The following is a 20,447-nucleotide window of genomic DNA, read 5'->3' on the forward strand; positions in this document are numbered from 1 at the left end:
TGTGACCATGGGCCATACCACGTCCAGAGAATCCCTACCCGAGTTTCTGCCTCCGGTCCAAACCCGCGGTATGACCGCGTTCCAACCAAAATGATCGTGTCCACTGACAGATGCAGAGGAACTCGAGGAGCGGTTTGAGGCACGTCTCGCAAAATTCTACCTGAGCGACGCTCAACAAGAATGGCTTTGCACCATCTTCCACATCTTTTGTACAGAGTCCAATGGAATTCGGTGTAAGTTAGCGACCATCTGCCCAAGGCCCAATGGCTCACGTTAAACAGTCTGGACTGTCGATGACCTAGTGAAATTCATCATCGGAACCTTTATCCCAGACCTAGAGCCATGGGTGGCGGAAGCCGCACCAATTCTACATCGCTGTCTCCTGCGTCTTGGTTCATTTCCATACCACAATGATGCGCAAACAATCCTCTCGCTCGAGGTGCTCCGGACTGGAATGATCATCTTACTCCGACTGGATAGTGACAAGCTTCTCGGGCGTGATGAAGGTCGTGATGTAGCATCGCTTCTCTACCCCGAGGGTCTTAATGCGGCGCATCGAATTTTGTTATTCCAAAGTATGAGAGAACAGCCAGAAGCAGCGTCATCCGGGCATCGAGGAAATGAAAATGACTTCCACCTTCAAAAAGCACTCGACCTGATAACTTACGGGAACTTCCAACGAGACTCCCAGTTCCCTACCGCAGTGACTAGAGGCCCAGAATATCCTCCTGCTAACCATTTCCCTTCATCGAGCTCAAATTCAACGAGCGGAGTGATTCCTGTTGACGAATTTCGGCCGCTCCTTCGTTTGATGTTGATCACACAGCTGTATGTCGCTGGCATTGAGCCCTACCAATTTGTTACCTGCTCTTCTCAAGTTGAGACGGCCACGGACTGTCTTTTGGCTGCACTCATATCCACTATGGATGCCGAGCCTAGTATACCCTGTTCTACATTTGACAAATGCCTGGAACAGTCAATGGTGAGTAATAATGGTTTTCCATTGGAGGCTTTGTACTAAATTCTGGACAGCAAAACCTATTCTTAGGGCTGCCGCGAGTGTTAGGGCCATTGCACTCTGTCAAGCCCTTCCCTTCAGATACTCTTCCAGTATCGGTACCAGAGGTTCAGAAGACTTTACGGGAGCTTTTCAAGCCTTCCATTTACACACAGCCCCCTTCTGAGGGGCTCATCCTTAATCTTCCTCTCCTTAGCCAGCTTTCAATTGCATTGCCTCCAGATTTTCCTATTGAGAAGCCACGAGCTCTCTATTCCTCCAACCAAATTGATGTTGGTAAAGTGAAAACGAGTCTTGAGACAGATAATCTAGCCAGAATTCTTTTGGTTAAGGGCAAGGCTGGGGAAGAATCTCTCGCTTTTGGTGTATACCTTCCCAAACATCCGGCGCCAGACTCTCTACCAACTTCCTGCGTCATGGTGCAACTTTCACCACTTCATAGAGCATTCCATGATGCTGCTGAGGACACGAAAGTGCAATTTCAAGATAGTCTGCAGATACAGATATCACTTGCGCATGCCTATTTGAGCCTGGATGGGAGTTCATCAACGGGAAAATTCGCAGTAAAGGGCACCGACATCCAATTGATGTTCCAGATTGATGCACTGGAGGTACTGGGCTTTGAAGGAGATTTTGTTCGGGTCGATACTTTTGAATAGTTTTGTGCTCCACAGTATAATAAATTTGTCTTTTTTTTGAGTCTAATGCATTTGTCTATGAAACCTCTGCAGATTTCCTGTTCCTACAATACAAGAGCGAAAATTGCCTTTGGTAGAAGTGTTCGGACGCAGATTGGAATGGAAGACGCTGCAAAGGACCGAAATCGAGCAACTTGGCGATGTGCCTGTGTATCAAACAATCACGCAACAATGTCATGATTCCATTAATAGATATCATTTAGATCAGTCAATCAAAGTGTGCCTATCGCTTCAATCCGTAAACCAACAGTTGAACCAAAAGTTGGTATCATTCCTGAATCTCATTGCACATAAACTGATGAAACAGCCCCCAAGATCAGCACAGCACCAACCCAGCCACGATACACCAATCCCAATTCCACCGGGTCGCCTCCACCACATCATCCATGTTCAGCATTCCAATCCCGCTGTTTGTCAGAAACTGCCAGAGCTGCATGCGCAGACTCACCGGCCAGAAGGGGATGCTCCAGAATCGGGAGACGAGGCCTCGCTCCGACGCCGCGGCAATCATCTTCTTCATTGCCTCTTTTTGGCCCCCTGTTGGCCCCCACGGAAACACAATACCGACAGCCTTGTGCACCGATACGCTGGCATAGTAGGAGTTCTCAGTGGTATATCTGGTGTCTTGCGAAATGTCGTTTAGTGGTGCGTCGAAGAAGACGTATCTGTGTTTCTCAGCTGTGACAAGATCAAAGGGCGTGTTCCCGGTCCCTACGACGGTAACGGGGCCGCGAACGAGCGTTTTGCTCGTGTCGTTCCAGTGCGAAAGCCAGCCGCCAGTTCTCAAAGGCGCTAATTGGTCGAGGAGGACAGGCCAGATGGTCTTTGCGTCTGTCTTGATGTCAATGAGCAGAGTGAGGGTTGTGGTCGGATCGACGTCGAACACACCGAGGGGTGTGTTCGATGCCGAGTCAGAGTTGATCTTGGAGAGAATTGTGGTCAAGGGTTCCACATAAAGAGATTTCAGGGTACGATCTGATGACAACGAGTGCCTCCGGTGGCCAACGAGCAGTTCACTCCCGTCCAGCCAGATATCCGCTTCCACCCCGGTGCAGCCTGCTGCGATGGCGTCGTAGAGTGGTACGGTTCTCCAATAGTCATTATGGGAATGGCATTGGACCGGTGAGATCCCTCGACTGAAGTCCTTCGGCCAGGGAGTCAGGGCTGCCACAGAGTCCGCAGGTCCACTCCATGATCTGACAATCCTTTGCACCCCATTCGAAGGAATAGTTGGCGTAAGACGGTCGATGAGAGTGAGGACAAGAGCGAACCATACACTGACTAAGATTAGTATGCTTAATCAAAACATTATAGAAAGTACGTACCCGACAGCAATGCCACCAAGTACAAGGACGATAAAAAGAAGTACCAGGACCCGATTTCGAGTAGCTTTCTTCTTTCCCACGATCTTCGGGTTGAGTGTCGACTTGAAGCTTGAGACCCAGCGATGAGGGGCTTTTTGGTCCGGATTATAGTATGGAAGAGAAGACCTGTTCGAAGAATTGGATAGCCTTCGTTCAGTCAGAGTCGTATCGCTCAAGGAGTCTGAACGGCGGGGGAGACGCGAGAAAAGTGGGAGGACGGCCATTGTTCTTGAAGATCTATCAAAGAGTAGGACGGAAACCCCTGTTTATGTATATGTGGAGGATTCCAAAGATATGGCAACTCATTTGAGAGTAGTCAACGCCGGTAGAGGGCTGAATCCTTAAGGATTCCCTGCCATCGGCGGATTCCCGAGACTGAAATAAAATTCGTGAAGGAGGATGTCTCCAAAGCTGTGATTGTCTTCTTTATTGGCCCTTGCCGATGCTGAACCAACATGATCGCCGTGTTTCCTTTCGGTAGTCGATCAAGATTCGATAAACATAGGCACAGCCTCTGCACCCCGACAAAGGGGCCGAAACAACTTTAGTGCTCACAAACTGTTGGGTGGCGGCGGCTTTTGGTATTTGTGAAACCCAAGGCAGACATGATGCTAACATTAAAAAAGGTCGTCGAACTGGTGTTATGACGGTGTTGTGGTGTTGAGGCGCACAAGCCAGATGCGATTCAAGTGCTTCTGTGCTTTAACGCTGGGATCGCACCTGATGAAACAAGAGCAATATCATAAAGCAGGAAACTTCTCGAGCTTGAGAATAGTTGATTTGGAGAATTACTTCTTCCTCAAGGCTTGTGAATAGAGGTTCTGGTGTATCAGTCTCTGGGTCAAGTTGAGCGCAAATGGAGCCACTATGGATGAAGGGAAAGATTGAAACCCTTGAGTTGATGCTGATGAGAATGAGTTTAAAGCATATGCACCCATAAGATGATCTTTTCTTTCTCTGTCATCCTCCGCTCCTTCATTCTTCCCTTTTCCTCTCTCTCTAAGTAATTCTACTGTGTAAGTGAGTGCTACTACTACCCTCTCATAGCGACAGTTGAGTGCAGGGACCAAAGAAGAACAGATGTTCTTTCACCAATACCAAAGACAAGTGCAAAAAAGCTCAGTGACTTCTTCAATGCACCTACGTCTCTCATACAAATCCAGTCAATCAATCTATACACCTCCTATCTGCCATGATTCATATGTTCCCTATCTTCTCACGTATCCCTATCCACAACATTTTCTGAAGACTTTAGGGCTTTGCGCGATAATTCCCCACAGAGCCTAGCTCGTTGGAGACAATCTAACAGAGCTTCGCGTCGTCCTGACTGCACGAGTTGTCCACATAGTTGAAGGTCAGCTCGCCATCATCCACATTATTGTTGCCTTGAGGGTAGTAGTATGGCACACTGCCGCAGACTTTGCATCTATTTCTCTCTCAGTACACGGACCAGATCAAGTGGAGGGTAATAAAAACATACCCGTGCTCCGGAATATAATGGGCTAAGTTCTTGATGACTGCGCCGTTGGTGCCGCCAGTCTTCTGAAGGAATGCACAGAATCCCCCCTTGCCGGTGATGGGAGCGACAGTACCGATGCAGGCAATATGTTGCCCATTCTGATACCATCTGTTGGAATCAATGCCGTCAATAGCATGTTTGAGCTGCGCAGCGACCTGATTGTCGCCGAAAGTGTTGCAGTTTGCGGATCCGCGACAGTTGATGCCCAGAGCCGAGGATGAAGTCGCCAGAGAGAAGGCAATCACCAGGCCGTGGATAAGGGAAGAGGTATGCATGATGCTATGAAGTCTGATTGAGACGAGGATAAAAGGCGATAGGGGGCTTGAAGTGATAATGAGACTGTTGATGGTATGTCCTGTCCACTGCCGGGGACACGTTGATCTTTTATATTCTCGATAGCATAGTCAATGACTGGAATGACTCGGAAGTGACGGGATTCAGCTCACTATCACATCAACGCGGTCTGCAAGATCATTCAGCATGCTGATGTAAATTCCTGAATAGGAATCTGGTGGGATTGTTCCATCTCTTCAGGTTCAGTCAGCTCCCTTGGGGCAAAAAGCCAGATGTGGAGATGCTCGGAACTCATCTTGACGGTTTTTGGAGATGTGCATGTATGCCCTGTCCAGTTGTGAGGCATCTCATGATCTGAGAAGGATGCAGAGAATACCACCTTCGATTTCTGGTTAGCCATCTTTTCCCTCTGTTTCTTACCTCATCCACCAGTACTTCAGCCCAGTGACGCGGGGGATCAATATATCGCACTCAATGATCGACAAGGGCTGCATTCCTTTCATTGGATAAGTGCGATCCTCCTTCTGTGATTGCCAATGTCAACGTGAACAAGGTGACATTCGAGCGCCACATGCCCAATCAGTGTTGGGAACTCTGTCAACATATGCAGGTGCTTCTAATCTGGACGCAGGACTATCGACGCCACATGCTTTGCCCCGTCTCTAGTCTAGTCATCGTTCGTGTTCTGTGCATGATGAGGTTATAGGGCTCGGTATCGGTCACACAATTTCGTCCGAGTCACGGACTGATCTGCTTGCGCATTCCGCACCCGCGTCCGACTCTCTGGCGGTTCAGTCAGATACCAATTTCCATCATAGGAAGGTGGTGTTCGAAAATCATAATCATTACGGCAATGGTAGTCAGAGAATGAAATGGATGACAGGATGGGAGGATCTGCTAGGAGAAGGCAGGAGTATAAAACGCAGCATGGACTCTGTATTCCATCTTGTTCAGACACACATTCGCATTCTTCTCTTACAGACACATCGGACAACTCCGTCTTCGAAAACTGAAAGTGTCGATTCACCATGTTGGCTACTACCCTCATTATGGTCGCCAGTGCGCTCTCCGCCAATGCGTTAGGTATCAACTGCCGTGGCTCCGCGAAATGCAGTGCACTCTGGGGACCTAGCGACGCTGCGAAGCAGTTGACCAACGTGATTCAGGGAATTGACACCAACCGATGGTAAATAGTTGGTCTTCGCTCGATTGAATGGCATGTACTGATAGCTGTGTAGGTACCTGAATGGTGAACACATTGCCTGCGTGGGAAATGATGCTGGCAATGGTGGTGGCTACTGCGCTTTCCTCCAAAAGACGGGAGGAACCAACGGTGGTGTGATCAAGAATCTGGCGCACTATATTAACGATCATGGGTTTGTCCATCATCTTTATCAAGAAGCCAGGGACAATCTTCTGACGCTTCCTCGACAGGTGCAAACAGTGTGGTAGCGTGCCCTACTACTATCCCCAAGGAAACAACAATGTGGATGACGGCGAGCTTACCTACAACTATGTCGATAGTGAGTCCATATCTCATACTGCATGAGGTAGTACTAATTCTTTTCCCCTTCAGATCCTTGTGTGCCTGCAGGAGCCAAGCTTTGCTAAATGGCTATACGACGACAGCGTTCATGCGATGGAATATGCTGAGGGATGGGGTAGGTCAGGGAATTTGATAGTGATGGTGGACCTGCTGGTGTATCGAAACTCCACCAAATGAACATAGTATTATATCGATGAAGTTTCCATCGAGTAGATCATGCTGTCTTGTAGTGGCACAACTGGCGGTGTCGAGTGTATGAGAAAGGACTCAATCACCTGTAGGCACAGAGACACGATACAGACTGTCTCAGTACGGAGCATGTCGGTATACGAATGATTTGCCATCGATTGATTCATGAGATAAAACTGATCAAATAGTCTTTACAGTCTCTCGTCCTCGATTCGGAGTCGGCTTATTGTCTGTTCATTGGGCGTCGACATATGGTCCGCTGTAAGGCCATCCATCAATTCCGATGCACAGAGCTTTGGATTGCATATCTGTCTCACCGTTCAACCAGCAACTGATGGTGAAGGCAGAGTATCTAACAATAGAAAGTACTATACTGGCTCAAAGCAGCGAGGGGATATGTAGTGATCTAATTGTTTGATGGATCTGCGTCAAAGATTGCCATATTAGTGCTTGTGGTGGGATGCCGCTTCGCAGACTGCAGCCAATTTCGAGACACGCAGCGACTGATCGAATCATCTCCATTATCTCGAGCGACTGTGTGTAGACATGTTCTAGCGCTTTTCGCTGTCCTGCTTCACCGTTAAGGGGTATAAAAACATGAACAATCCGTTCAACGACTCGAATCAAGTCAGTCAACTGCAGAAAGAACAGTCCATCTTCTACTCTTCTAAAAGAACTAGATATTACGAACAATCACAGTCCAACCTGTCACCATGACTATCATCCCTTACGTTTTTGGTTACGCATTCCTTGCTTTGGCCGTCTCTTCACAATCAGTTGGGGTCGGAATACCAGCCGAAGGAGAGTCCCTCGCTCCTGGAAGCTCTGTTGTGGTCCAAGTTCAGAGACCGGTATGTCTTGAAGTCCTCTCTCTTGATTATTGTGCGCCTCTTAGATCCTCACCATATCAATCTATAGAACAGCCTCACTGGCTCCCAGGAGGTGGGCGTTGCCATTGGGTTGGCATCTTGCGCATCAGCCCAGTGTCGCCCTCCTACGGATGTCATGGGAACTATCTTATATGCTGGTCCGTTCAAACCAGAATATCACGAGTACACCGGACCACCGTATCAGAATTACACTGTGGTGATACCAGAGAGTATGGAGAAGGGGGATGCACACCTCAACATTGCACATTTCTCTCTCGTTGGGGTAGGTTCAAAAGACCGAAGATGACCAGACATATGCTGACGAGACACCGCAGGCAGGGCCATTTCCCTTCTTTGAGACTTTGAATAGAACAGTCATCATTGCTTGAGGCGGATTTACTATGGCTGTGAAATGTATGTTGTAGATAAAGTAAATTCGGTCATTTGAGTTAACTATGAGGGAAGACGGTTCCGTCTCGGGTAAAATGGTATTATTATAAAATGCGTCTAATCTATCCGCTGTGTTGCAGATTTGGAGTAGAACACTGCATGAATTTTGTCTATAATCTAATAGTTCTCTTGGTCTCAATAGGAACTGTGAATGCGTCAGGATCCGACTTTCCTGATTCATCATTGAGGCCACTGTAATCTCCAGGCTTCGTGGATCCATTAGGAATGTGGAATCGCTTGTCAATCCGACTGAAGGTCAGGGTGATTAAGATAAGAATCTCGAACGCGAAGTTGAATATGTAGAAACAAGCCTTGGAATCGAACCATGCAGGATCAGCGACTGGTCGCGGTGTGCTCCAAGTGGCGCCGGCCTTGAAGCCCGCAATGAACATGCACAGCCCTGACGAAAGGGTCAAGATGATCATCTTGCTGGCCATGCTTCCTTGACCGAAGAGTTCTTCCCGTGGAGACCGCGGTAGCAGGACGGCAAGAAGAAGGTGAATGGCCGGCAGACAGGTGATGACGAGGAGGAAGGTCAGCGCCGCGAGTTGCACATCGCGACACTGAGTCCGCGTATGCATGTCGAGGGTGTAGAGGGAAACAACGGTAGCCGTGATCACCATCACCAAAGCTCCAGCAATTGAGGCAAAGAGAACCTTGTATGCGACTCGTAGCACTGGATTCCAACCGATGTGTGGTTGTTTTGCTCGGAGGATGCGCTGCGCGAGTATCAGGTTGATGATGTACACGAGAAGTACACCCGCATTGACGAAGATATTGGCCGCGATAGCCAGTCGAATATTGTGCTGTCGATTTGACCAGGCGATACGGAGCACAAGCGTTGTGATTCTTGTCATGCAAAAGCCAAATAACATCCCTGACAAAACGAATTTGTGGCCCCTTCGGCGGTTTTTCTGGAATATGGTCATGTTCGTAGCGGCGAATCCGATGTACATCGCAATAAACACAGCTGAGATGGGGATATCGGGCAGAACGCTGGGTACACCTCCCAAACCTGCAGTGTTAGAGGCATACGGGCCTCCTGAGCGCGTTTCAAGGGTGATCATGGTGGCTTTCTTGTGTAAGGGATAGATGGTGCCCCGACTGAGATTCTTGTTATTTGATGCCTCACGAGTATCTCTCCACACGGCTCTCGCGTGTTGAAATATATACCATCCAGGAACGATCGGGGTTCGGCAAGTCGGAGCCCCGATGGCTCGCACAAGAAGATCATTTCGTATCTTCTCGAGATCCTGCTCGTACAATATTCGATTATAAGGAGCGAAATAAGGTTGACCCATCTCGTGAAGGACTGCCTATGCCCGAGGAAAGCCAATCAAGTGAAGGATGCTGGTGGCTGACCGGATCCGAAATCGTTCCGCGGACCAAAACTTCGTCCGCGTCCGAACGCCTCATGTCCCTCGTTCACCTCCCTCCCCAGCGTTAGAATCAACACTTCTGTGGCCACGGACGAATTTCATCGCGAGATCCCGAGATAACAAAACCACGGTATCCGTCTGCTCACCAGGCTATATCTCGGAGATGTCCAGTCCCCAGAGCGATAGTAATAAAGCGCTGCGGAAGGGGACGAAGAGCTGCACAGAATGTGAGTGGATAAACGCAGTAGATACATCATATAACTCCTGGACTGGCACTCATCTATTCCTACGATCAGGTAGACGTCGCAAAGTCCGGTGTGTCCGTATCACGGAGGATGCGAAATCATGTCGGCAATGCGAGGAACGGGGATCAACTTGCATTGAGCAGACATCCAGTCGACTGCGCACGTCACGGAATCTACGCTTGTCATCTCGATATCGCATCGCCCAACTGGAATCCCAGGTGGCCCAGCTTACAAGCCTTGTCCATGGAATCGAAGCCAGGCTGGGAAATCGGCCTTCTCATATTGTTCCGCCCGAGGGAGCTCAGACTCCTGCTGCGGGTGACTCTGACGATAGTGAGAGTGGCGTCTCGGATTTTCCCATGGCAGATCACCCGTCACATCTACGGTCGCTCTTCCAGAACGACTGGCTCAGTGTTGATCCGCCTCAAACTGGTACCCAAAACGAGGAGCGCCAAGGGAAGGCCTCTCCACATTTCTCGCGTGTCGTGAGGCCGCGGCTGCAGGGGTTGATTCCCCCAAAAGAGGAGGTTATGGATATTGTAGGATCGTCTTTTGACTGGCTGACCATGTTGCACGCGGTGCTTCCCCAGCCTTGCGTGGTCGCGTGTCAGCAGGAGCTTCTTGAGCTGTATGAGGAGATGTGCAAGCCGGATGTGGACGTCATCGCCTTGGCCTCGTGGTTGCTGACGTTGGCGCTCTCGGCTCAACAGATTCCAGAAGAGACTAATCCGCGCGATATCTATCTTCGGAAATGTGAAGAGCGATCTCGTTTTTCTCGCATAATCACGGACACAGTGGAGAACACACTACTGTATCATGATCGCATGCTTGCAACCGTAGAGGCGCTCGGAATGGCTATACATTATGCACGACTGTGAGAAACCAACAACGCATTGCACCATATGAAGAGGATATTGGGCAGCTGACCGTCGTTAGTATGATTGGCCAAGGGAATTTTCAAAAGTCCTGGATTACCATTCGCCGCCTCATCGCCATCGCAGAGCTGATGGGGCTCCCCCGAGTATTCCAGACAATTCGACTCAGGAAAGCAAGCGGACTGGATGACCAACAGTCACTGCATAAGGCACAGCTCTGGGAACTTCTCTGCAACTTGGAAAGGATATCTGGCATGATTCTCAATTTGCCCCCAGACACGCGACGGTATCAACGGGTTCAAAGTTTGCCGGTTGTCGTTGGGGGCATGGTGCAGACCCCTACATACATGTCTAAGCTGTTGGAGATTACCACAAAGATTCATGACTTGGACGATTCGAATGGCACCCATGCGTTGGGGACTGAACCGCATCTGGCTGCCTTGGAGATGGCTCGGGACCTTGGCGCTCTTGCCTCCCAGACTCCGGACAGCTGGTGGGTCTTCGAGGAGTCGACCCCCTTTAGACCTGAACACTTTGTCCAATTTTTCCACTACAGCGTACTCATGCGGGTGTATCTGCCCCTGGCTCTTCGGCGGGACTTTCGAGAGGTATACATGTATAGTCGCTTGCCTTGCATGGACGCCTGTGATACAGTTGCAAGGCGGTATCTCCTTCTCCGCCGGAAGTTACCTTCGGGATTATTTGTGGCGCGAGTGCTAGACTTGCAGGCTTTCACTGCAACAGCCGTTCTGCTACTGCTATCCCGCAATGTTCCCCCTGGCGACCGGCATAGCTTCCGTGTTGATACTGATCGGTTGCAACGCGTGATCGGTGAAGTGATCAAGCTTATGGGTGAGAGGTCCAAGGATCCTGGTAACTCGGAGCTGGCAGAGGTAGGATTCAATGCGCTGTGCGCTCTGAACCAGCTTCTTCGACAGGACGAAAACATGTCATCTGCTCAAAGGTTGACTCTGAAGGTTCCACTGCTTGGGAGGCTTCACATTCGTCGTAATTCTCGGTCCGTGCAATCATCTGAAATGAGCACTGCTTCAATCCCACCGTTGAATCCAAGCCTTCCAGAGCAGAGCCAGACTCAGAAATCTATCCCTCTACCGCAGACGCCTATCACCCACCAGCCAATAGTCTCGACTACTGTGACCGCTCCTATGGCCGAAGAGTGGCAATGGAGCAATTTTTCTTGGTCCCTTGAAGATAGCCCCGAAAACTTACTCGGCGATGCGCTCATGGCGGAGAGCCTGGATCAATCCGCCGTGTGGTACGGCGGGATCTCTAACAATCAACTTCCCGTTTGGGATGCGTTCTAATACATTCCAATGATGAACACCAACAACTTACCGAGTATCGACGGCCACAAAGGGCTAAGCCTGCACAAGGATATCAAGATCCAGTTGAGCTGCCCGGACCGTTTTCTCTTGGGCACCAAAGCGGTAGTCTGATCAGCCATTTTCGATTCCAATTTGATGCAGCCCTAGACTCCAGAATTATAAGAATTTCACTGCCTCATGTGATGTTGGAGCAGTGACCAGGAGTAAACCCGAGAGATTAAATTCGATCGAGACAATACTATCTATCACCCATAATTCATTTGGCAGTGGAAATCGGAAGTGTTCTCTGATCAAATATTGATCTTAGCCTACAGAGTTCCAATCTGTGACTAGGATCCATATTGACCTGGTTCAGGCAATGCCATTATTCAGTGATGGGGCTAACAGAAAGCAGGAGGTCTTGTGGGCTAAAGCTATGTGTTTTAGACCCTCGCTTCTAAGAATGATGGATGACTTACCTGTCCTTCTTATGATAGGCCTTAACATGTGTCACTGCGGTGGCCCTAATCTTTCAGTTCACAATCAAGACATAGGCTCCTTAGATATTACCACGGGTCAGCTCACCCAAGTAAGTTTGGGATTTAGAAGATTTACTCTTCTATCTACATGTATGTGTTGTGTATCATGCATATGGTCCTTATTTAACAAAAGTAAGTTGCGTGGAATTATAACACGAGCAAGCAGATATCTGGCTCCTTAGAAGCTTTAAAAGTGGTCTTAGAAGACATCTCTGGTTCCTCAATTATAATAAGAGGAAAGAGGCATTTAAGATGTTCACTTTGCAACCAACAGTTAAGATCTCTTAGCTAATAAGTGTTCTGGGCTGAATTCTGACTGAGCTAGCAGTCACTGCTGCAATGCTGAGTTGAGCTGGGATGGTGTCTTTCTTATACACATGCTTCAACAGTGTTGATAAAGGTATTTGAAAGTCCATCATCGCGTGTATGGGGATCAAATTTGTGGTGAACCTGGTAACAGATATTCGAATTGTGGCCCAGTGTGAGCCGAATCCGTACCATGCGGTAGGTCTCCGGTCCATAGTATTAAAATATACCTTTTCAAGTTGCAATAAAGCGTATGGTGGCCAAAATAGTCTCATCAAGTCAGTTAGTTTCACTATAAGTGGGATGATTTCCCAGCGGATGGCTCGGTAGTCTGTCAATCACCAGTGGTATAGACAACCACTGGTTTTGTGCAGGGAGGTAAGATCCAGAGATTCCTAGATCTTGCACAGGGGAGACTTGTCAATCTAGCACAGGCCTTAACTCCACCATTGAGTTCTTCCTAACTGTCCCCTCAGCTGTGCAGCTCTGGGGATTCACTATTCCAGACCGAATGAATTTGCCGCATAATTGGGCCTTTGATTAAATCTGTTGAATGCCCCGACAGGCACGAGTTCGTCGTATTTGGCAGACTTTTAGCCTCAGTGGTCCCTTGCTTCTCTCTGGTATTGCGTCGATCATCAAAACCTATGTGAGTGCACCCAGCTGTGGCCCATGAGATGTCTCCTACCAGACCTTAGTTACTCAGATCGATCGGAGAGCGAAACGATATCACTCGTGAGTTACGACTAACAGCTGTTGGATGTCCATTTCTGACTCTGCCAAACAGCATTATTCCATTCATTCCATGGGTGAAGTAAGTTGACACTCACCGAGTCGACCGATCCCTGTCGTCGAGAAATCTGACTGGGCTTAGGATCGAGAACTATAGTATCCTCCTGCCACGCTTGCGCCTATGATCCGTCTCTTTGCCTCAATGGTGTTCAGAGACCAAGGAAACAGCGGTGGTCACTGGTCCAACAGTCATTCCAAGGCCAGCCATCCTGGACTCAAGCTTGGGTCTCAGTCCCATACACAGAAGGAGGGCGCAGTGGTCATGTCCGGTTTTGCGGAGGAGGAGAGATTGGCCCAGGACCAGCACCAGTGGAATATCGTCAATGGAGAGTAATCGCCGGCGAGACAAGTCGAATGGGGTCACCGTCCGCACGGAAATTGATGTTCGGGTATCTTCAGATAAGGTCTCCACCGAGAGACTGGTTCTTTAAGAAACCGACTGTGTTATAATGTCTTTGTTTCAACATCTTCAAAATGTGTATTAGTACTAATCGACCGAATAGACTCATGGAGCTGTTGCTGATTATGTGAGCGTATCTCGCACACCAGGTCTAGACTTGCTCGGATGACTCAGGCACCGAGAAACAGACACCGAGATTCCTTGGCCGGTTGGTAGTAAGGAGTCTGGAAAGACCATCACCGAGGAAGACAGTGCACATTTTAGGTGGAGTTCTCGTATTCATCCATAATCAATCAATATGTCCTATCAGTCTTCTTCACAAGACTTAAAAGGATGGCGTTGTTCTCGCGCTCCCTGAATTCCTCGCGGATAACAGCTTCCTCTGAACCAGACCACAAATCGTCAGGATGAGTCCTACCGAGGTTGAACTTACTTCTATCAGGCATGATTCTACACAGATTCTTGCTGTAGATGGTGTCCGAGCAGACCGACAAGCCCCCGACCAGGTGCAGGATGCTATCACGCCGCGAAAGAGAATTCAGATCGCTGCCATCATGGTGGCTCTTTGTGTATGTCTCTGGCTGCCTGGGACCAAAAGTCACTAATTTTTATTCCTTCGTCAGTTGTCCCTTTTCATTGCGGCGCTAGATCAGACAATTGTGGCGACATCCTTGCCTACTATCTCTTCCAGTCTTCATTCCTCCGACGGCTATACCTGGGTTGGAGGAGCATATCTCCTGGCGAATGCAGCGGCTGCCCCTGTGTGGGCCAAATTATCTGATATCTGGGGACGCAAGCCAATCATCTTAATCGTTGTTGTCTGGTTTATGCTGAGCTCCATCCTTTGCGCGGCAGCAGTTAACATGACCATGCTCATTGCTGGTCGAGCCTTGCAGGGAACCGCCGGCGGTGGCCTGATGCAACTGGTTATGATTGTCGTGTCGGATCTCTTCAGTGTTAGGTTGGTGTTGATCGCCAAGCTGGCAGTGCTCTTCGAGGAAGATTACTTAGATTCTCTACAGGCAGCGAAGTCTCTACCTCGGTATACTGGAATTCATGTGGACGATTTCTGGCGGTCTTGGCCCAGTTCTCGGAGGAGTTTTCTCGGAATATGTTTCGTGGAGATGGAACTTTTGGATCAATCTACCGACGTGCGGGCTTGCATTCGTTCTACTCTTTTTTTTCCTGGATGTGCACAATCCAAGGACTGGAGTCTGGGATGGGATCAGGGCAATTGACTGGGTCGGTAGCCTCTCCATTCTCGGCCTAACCTTGATGCTACTTCTAGGATTGAATTTTGGTGGTGAGACCTTTGCCTGGAGTTCTCCTCAGGTTATCTGTCTACTCGTGTTCGGATCTCTCTTCATCTTTGTTTTCCTCTATGGGGAAAAGAAATGGGCCAAATATCCTCTGATGCCCTTGCAAATCCTCAAGCACAGATCAAACGTTGCCGTATCCTTGGTGACCTTTCTTCACGGTTTTGTGAGTGACGCAGCTTCCTCTCTGTCTCGTATCATAGCGAGTCTTTGTAGCACAGTTACTGATTGTGAAAGGTCTTCATCGGTTGCGAGTACTATCTGCCCCTCTACTTTCAATCTGTCAAACAAGCCAGCCCCATGCGGTCCGGGCTTCTGCTTCTTCCTCTTGTTCTAGCAGAGGGACTCTTCAGCGGATTATCTGGCTGGCTCATACACCGAACAGGGCGGTACATCGAGCAGATTTGGATCGGTACAATCTTACTCACTCTCGGGACTGGACTACTCATCCGACTCAATGCAGCATCAACCATGGCGGAGTTGATCGTCTTTCAGATAATCACCGGTGCAGGGTCAGCCATTCTGTTTGAACCTCCATTGATCGCTCTACAGGCGTCGGTGGCCCAGGAAGACACCGCAAGTGGCACAGCCATGCTGGGTTTTATCCGCACCATGGCAATGTCAATGTCTGTTGTTGTGGGCGGCGTTATCTTCCAAAATAGCATGAAAACGAAGCAAGCCGTGTTACGGCAAGCAGGCCTAATGGAGCAGCAGGTCGATGAGCTAACGGGGGCTTCAGCTGCCGCTAGCACTGAGCTTATCAAGAGTATAACAAATCCGGACACGGTCAGAGTCGTTGCTAGCGTGTTCTCGACCAGTTTACGAAATATCTGGATTATGTACACCTGTGTTGCTGGTTTATCTATCGTCGCAAGTCTCTTCATCATTAAGCAGCGCCTGAGCGAAGATCACACTGAGACAAGGACTGGCCTCAAGGAAGAATAACGCTTTCAACTGGGCCACCAAAAAAATGGTTCATACAGAACTAGCCTGTCTATCTTTGGACGATTTCGGTTTAATATGGTAGGCAGAAAGACTGTGGCTGCGGTGAGAAACGAAAACCGAGATCGGTTTCTATATCGACAACGGTCTCTTCTAGAACGATGTCGCTTTGGATTCAATATATCTTCCTCCTCTCCCTCCCAACCTGTTTTCATTCTATCAGTTCTCATTGTATCAATATTATCAAACACGAAAAGGAAAAATGGACACCATTCTCGATTTTTTCCATCATCTTCACGCTCCACTCATGGCGCTGGCCATCGTCACCGTATGCATTCTTCGCATGATCCACTTGATGATTCTATATCCCACTTTTCTTACTCCTCTACGAGCTCTTCCTACCCCCTTAAATCGTTCGTGGGCCAGGGGAAATTATACAAATCCTACGGCATCTCCTATTTCGCAACTTCAACACTGGAGAGCAAAATTTCCAAATGCAGGCCTTATTAGATACTACCTACCTGGTAATCAGGAACGGGTGCTGGTCACAAGCGTGGAAGCTCTAAATGATATCCTCGTAACAAAAGCCTCACACTTTACCAAGCCTATGGCCGTTAGGAAGCGTCTGTCCTACATCACTGGCAATGGGTTGCTTCTTTCTGAGGGGGGTGTTCATAAAGTCAGTATACTTCGACCCCATTTTGCCTCTCCTATGCTGAAAGCATAATAGACCCAAAGAAGGGCACTCACGCCGGCATTTTCGTTCCGGCATGTCAAGGAATTGTACCCCATATTCTGGCGACAAGCAATGAAGATGGCGGACTGCATCGAAAGCGATATGACTACCAATATTGGTAAAGGTATCGAAGTTGTTGAAGTTCGGAAGTGGGCCACGCGGGCGACGTTGGATATCATCGGACTCGCCGGGCTGGGCCACGATTTCGGCTCTCTGCAAAACCCAGACAATGAAATCTTGCGCCAGTACCAACGGATGCGTCAAGAGCCATCCCGGGTAGAAACCCTCCTGGAGGGACTTCTGTCGTTTATCTTACCGTATTTCGACCGTGTGGTCTCAATGCTGCCCACCAGGCGGGCAACCATCATCGTGGAGGCGTCACAATGTATTCGGGCGTTATGCGGCAAGCTCGTTCAGGATAAGAAGAAGCAAAACTGCGAGAGATTGGAGGGTCAATGTGATATAGCCACCGTCGCTCTCAAAAGCGGAGTATTCACAGACAGTGAGCTGGTCGACCAGATGATGACTTTCCTGGCCGCAGGACATGGCACGACATCGCATGCTTTGCAATGGACAGTTTATGCCTTGTGCAAGCATCCTGGAGTGCAAGAACGTCTGCGGGCGGAGATTCGCTATCACTTGGGATCGCCTATTAATCTCAATCGTGCCGTCTCCGCTTCTGATATTGACGGTCTAGAGTACCTGCAGGCAGTCTGCAGTGAAACTCTTCGGCTTTACCCACCCGTTCCCACCACGACTCGAAAATCCCTGCACGAGACCATGCTTGGTGGCTATCCCATTCCCAAAGGAACATTATTCACTATATCACCTGCAGTGATCAACGTCGATCCCGCGCTCTGGGGACCCGATTCCGAGATCTTCGATCCGGAACGTTGGATCGGGAAGGGACGTGCGAACTCCGGCGGATCCCGTAGCCATCATGCATTTCTCACTTTCCTCCAAGGTCCTCGAAGCTGTATTGGTGCTACATTTGCGAGAGGTGAGTTGGCATGCCTGGTAGCGGCGCTCGTTGGGCGGTTCCAGATGGAGTTGGAGGATCCGAAGAAGAATGAGGAGTTGACAAAGCGAGGCGTGGGTGCTGCTCCTGCCGATGGCGTTCGCGTGAAGTTCAAACTTGTTGACATATAGTTGCCTGCAAGAAGAGTCACGTCTATGATGTATCAGACATAGATAGATTCTGAAGGCGTCAACCGCTGCTTGGCCTTCATCGTGCAAGATACGCGTTGTCTTTGCTTCTCATCGTCTCATAACCTCAAGCGTGCAATTAATTATCTTGCCAGATACGTAGAAACGCAAGGAGTAGGAATAGTACGTTTGGATGATGGATCAACCATTCATGGAGGTTCGCCGTCCGGCTATTCGGCACGGCGCTGTAAGATGATCTGCTCAGAGCAGGCAATCATTTTTCAACACTTCCAACTCAATCCCATCACACAGCAGGATTATGATAGCCATGAGGGGGAGGAAGAAAAACCATACGGCTTGTGTATACTGCCGCCAGATGAAGGTGAGACTACCACTGCCCAAGAATCCTAACATACTAAGATCGCAGTTGGCGTGTGATCGCTACAAGAATCGTTCATCCTCGTGTTCCAGATGTCGCAAGGTGGGAAGACAATGCTTCATCGACCCGTCGTTTAAGCGCGAAAATAAAAGCGAGTAAGTATTCAGAGCAAGTTCATCCATCAGGAAGTCTTCTGATCAAACCAGACGACTGGCCAACTTGGAACGAGAACTACATCAAGCCAAGCATGATGTCGGAGCACGGGGTCACTCTCCTCAAAGGAGCCACGATGAGGACTGGCATGTCTTCCAGAATGCCTCCACCGCCGATGGAGGGACTGACAGTTCTTTCCGAGCCGGTTGGAAGATTGGAGACATCTATCTGCCGGACGATTTAGTCGAAACTCTCCTAAACGAGTCGGTCTCCTTCCACTTTCCTTCAATGAGGATGGGCTGATTCAGAATATAGGTATTACGCCTATTACGATCCATTCTGCCCGACCCTTCCAGGCCGATCCTCCTTCCTCTCATATACCCGTGCATCTCCTCTCCTCCTTCACACGGTGATGACGATCGCTTCGCGACGAATGCATGCGTATCGAGAGATCCATATTGCGCTTGTTGAAGCCGTGAGCACGAAACTCTCGCAGTCGATATGGCCGAAAAAAGATTCCATCATGCTCATGCAGGCTCTTCTGTTGCTCTGCCACTGGCCCCTTCCCTTTGGTAAAAATGAAGATCCATGCCATGCAATCATCGCACAAGCCACCCATATTGGACTCCGACTGCAACTCCACCAGCCAGGACATGTTGATGAATCTCATAATGATCACTGCAAAGATAAAGATGAGGAGTGTATCTGGCGGCGGACTTGGGTTGTTTGTTTCATAATGAATGTCAGGTGAGTTGATAATAATGCCAAATGTCCCCGGACGAGCCTGATGAGCACCAGTATAAGCGCACAACTTGGTCTCCCCGCCACTGTTCACCTGGATCAGGGGCTTGTGGAATTGATAAGTTCAAGACCGCCATGGCTACCGTTTACTTTATTCTCTCAGCTGCAGATTGCGCGACACGCTTTGAGCATCGGAACCATTCCTGCCAGCGGCTCGTTATCCACCCTCGGCTCATTCTTCGAGATTGAACTGCGCATCGTGGAGGAGCAATCCACCGCGTTCTGGTCGCCAACCGATCGTATCATATTTCTCGGTACTAAATTAATGCTATACATCTGTACCAGAGAGGCCACATCGTCTTGGTGGTTGATCAACGGGTATCTCACAGCAACTTCTATAGTGCAGGTTGCTGCATCTGGAGACTTTCCATGGGCATATGCTCCCCTTCGAATTCACAAGATCGTCTTGAACGCCGTGTGTCTGCTTCTCCTTCTGAAATGCACTCGGTACCGTCACCCAATTAGTACTGATACATTCGCTCTCAACAATCTCATCTGTCGTGGAAGAGAGCTGCTGAGTCAACTACCAACCTCATCGGGGGATTTCATATCCCGTGTGTTGATGGTCGTTGATCTGCTTAGTGACGTTTCCGGGAGACCACGGTCAGAAAATGATTTGGAAAAGCTCCTAGTTATAAAAACCAGAATGGGCGCAAATATCGCGTTGAGCGCTGCGAAATTTGCAAGGGAAGAATCGATGAGGATGCAGGAAGGTATTGGTAATCAGACATTGTTGAATCCATCAGAGTTGGCGGGCATGGAGGATCTCGACATGTTACTGGACATGGACTGGGGACTGGAATAGTTTATTTTTTTCTTTCATTTAATCTACAAATATACAGTACTAGAATTCCTAGGACGCAGGTTCCCTATTGTAGAAAATCATTGCTTTATGAAAGTGGTATTGTTCATGAATAGACTCTGACGGGCGATATATATATATCTCCCGGTGCGGGACGCGGAATGCATCTCTCTTAGTAAAGCCCACTTTACTGCACCTCTACCACTGCGAACAAAACTATAGCACAATGTAATAGGAATCATTCAAACCATGTGAAGCCATGTTCATTAACTGTCTCAAATTTGCAAACAACAAAAGTCATTCGCATGTAAGAGCTTGATTGGTTGAGGCCATACATGTTGACTCCAAAGGTAACCTACATTAA

General features: G+C 48.9%; 11 protein-coding genes across 11 annotated transcripts; 8 read left to right on the forward strand and 3 right to left on the reverse strand.

Annotated features, from left to right (window-relative positions):
- Nucleotides 1-7: 7 nt before the first annotated feature.
- On the forward strand, nt 8-1,677 carry ACLA_053100 (uncharacterized protein; the record flags this gene model as incomplete). Its single annotated transcript, XM_001272261.1, has 4 exons — nt 8-68; nt 111-233; nt 282-982; nt 1,033-1,677. 4 exons carry the CDS (start codon nt 8-10, stop codon nt 1,675-1,677), a joined length of 1,530 nt encoding a protein of 509 aa, XP_001272262.1.
- A 355-nt stretch (nt 1,678-2,032) lies between these two features.
- ACLA_053110 (phosphatidylinositol-specific phospholipase C/glycerophosphodiester phosphodiesterase family protein) lies at nt 2,033-3,304 on the reverse strand (the record flags this gene model as incomplete). Its single annotated transcript, XM_001272262.1, has 2 exons — nt 2,033-2,993; nt 3,042-3,304. 2 exons carry the CDS (start codon nt 3,302-3,304, stop codon nt 2,033-2,035), a joined length of 1,224 nt encoding a protein of 407 aa, XP_001272263.1.
- Nucleotides 3,305-4,382: 1,078 nt separating this feature from the next.
- On the reverse strand, nt 4,383-4,874 carry ACLA_053120 (uncharacterized protein; the record flags this gene model as incomplete). Its single annotated transcript, XM_001272263.1, has 2 exons — nt 4,383-4,506; nt 4,561-4,874. The coding sequence occupies 2 exons, from the start codon at nt 4,872-4,874 to the stop codon at nt 4,383-4,385; spliced, it is 438 nt and encodes a 145-aa protein (XP_001272264.1).
- A 1,047-nt stretch (nt 4,875-5,921) lies between these two features.
- Nucleotides 5,922-6,504, forward strand: ACLA_053130 (uncharacterized protein; the record flags this gene model as incomplete). Its single annotated transcript, XM_001272264.1, has 4 exons — nt 5,922-6,079; nt 6,132-6,269; nt 6,328-6,416; nt 6,470-6,504. The coding sequence occupies 4 exons, from the start codon at nt 5,922-5,924 to the stop codon at nt 6,502-6,504; spliced, it is 420 nt and encodes a 139-aa protein (XP_001272265.1).
- An 837-nt stretch (nt 6,505-7,341) lies between these two features.
- Nucleotides 7,342-7,886, forward strand: ACLA_053140 (uncharacterized protein; the record flags this gene model as incomplete). The annotated part of the gene is made up of 3 exons (XM_001272265.1): nt 7,342-7,479; nt 7,547-7,780; nt 7,833-7,886. 3 exons carry the CDS (start codon nt 7,342-7,344, stop codon nt 7,884-7,886), a joined length of 426 nt encoding a protein of 141 aa, XP_001272266.1.
- A 171-nt stretch (nt 7,887-8,057) lies between these two features.
- ACLA_053150 (uncharacterized protein) lies at nt 8,058-9,014 on the reverse strand (the record flags this gene model as incomplete). The annotated part of the gene is made up of 1 exon (XM_001272266.1): nt 8,058-9,014. The coding sequence occupies one exon, from the start codon at nt 9,012-9,014 to the stop codon at nt 8,058-8,060; it is 957 nt and encodes a 318-aa protein (XP_001272267.1).
- A 475-nt stretch (nt 9,015-9,489) lies between these two features.
- On the forward strand, nt 9,490-11,771 carry ACLA_053160 (transcription factor domain-containing protein; the record flags this gene model as incomplete). The annotated part of the gene is made up of 3 exons (XM_001272267.1): nt 9,490-9,553; nt 9,623-10,445; nt 10,508-11,771. The coding sequence occupies 3 exons, from the start codon at nt 9,490-9,492 to the stop codon at nt 11,769-11,771; spliced, it is 2,151 nt and encodes a 716-aa protein (XP_001272268.1).
- A 1,779-nt stretch (nt 11,772-13,550) lies between these two features.
- Nucleotides 13,551-13,742, forward strand: ACLA_053170 (uncharacterized protein; the record flags this gene model as incomplete). The annotated part of the gene is made up of 1 exon (XM_001272268.1): nt 13,551-13,742. One exon carries the CDS (start codon nt 13,551-13,553, stop codon nt 13,740-13,742), a length of 192 nt encoding a protein of 63 aa, XP_001272269.1.
- A 473-nt stretch (nt 13,743-14,215) lies between these two features.
- On the forward strand, nt 14,216-16,069 carry ACLA_053180 (putative MFS transporter; the record flags this gene model as incomplete). Its single annotated transcript, XM_001272269.1, has 4 exons — nt 14,216-14,377; nt 14,432-14,769; nt 14,831-15,290; nt 15,362-16,069. The coding sequence occupies 4 exons, from the start codon at nt 14,216-14,218 to the stop codon at nt 16,067-16,069; spliced, it is 1,668 nt and encodes a 555-aa protein (XP_001272270.1).
- Nucleotides 16,070-16,328: 259 nt separating this feature from the next.
- Nucleotides 16,329-17,951, forward strand: ACLA_053190 (cytochrome P450; the record flags this gene model as incomplete). The annotated part of the gene is made up of 2 exons (XM_001272270.1): nt 16,329-16,745; nt 16,797-17,951. The coding sequence occupies 2 exons, from the start codon at nt 16,329-16,331 to the stop codon at nt 17,949-17,951; spliced, it is 1,572 nt and encodes a 523-aa protein (XP_001272271.1).
- Nucleotides 17,952-19,216: 1,265 nt separating this feature from the next.
- Nucleotides 19,217-20,086, forward strand: ACLA_053200 (uncharacterized protein; the record flags this gene model as incomplete). Its single annotated transcript, XM_001272271.1, has 2 exons — nt 19,217-19,227; nt 19,279-20,086. The coding sequence occupies 2 exons, from the start codon at nt 19,217-19,219 to the stop codon at nt 20,084-20,086; spliced, it is 819 nt and encodes a 272-aa protein (XP_001272272.1).
- Nucleotides 20,087-20,447: the final 361 nt, after the last annotated feature.

The sequence above is a fragment of the Aspergillus clavatus genome, genomic scaffold (genome assembly GCF_000002715.2).
Source record: "Aspergillus clavatus NRRL 1 1099423829800 genomic scaffold, whole genome shotgun sequence".
NCBI lineage: Eukaryota > Fungi > Ascomycota > Eurotiomycetes > Eurotiales > Aspergillaceae > Aspergillus > Aspergillus clavatus.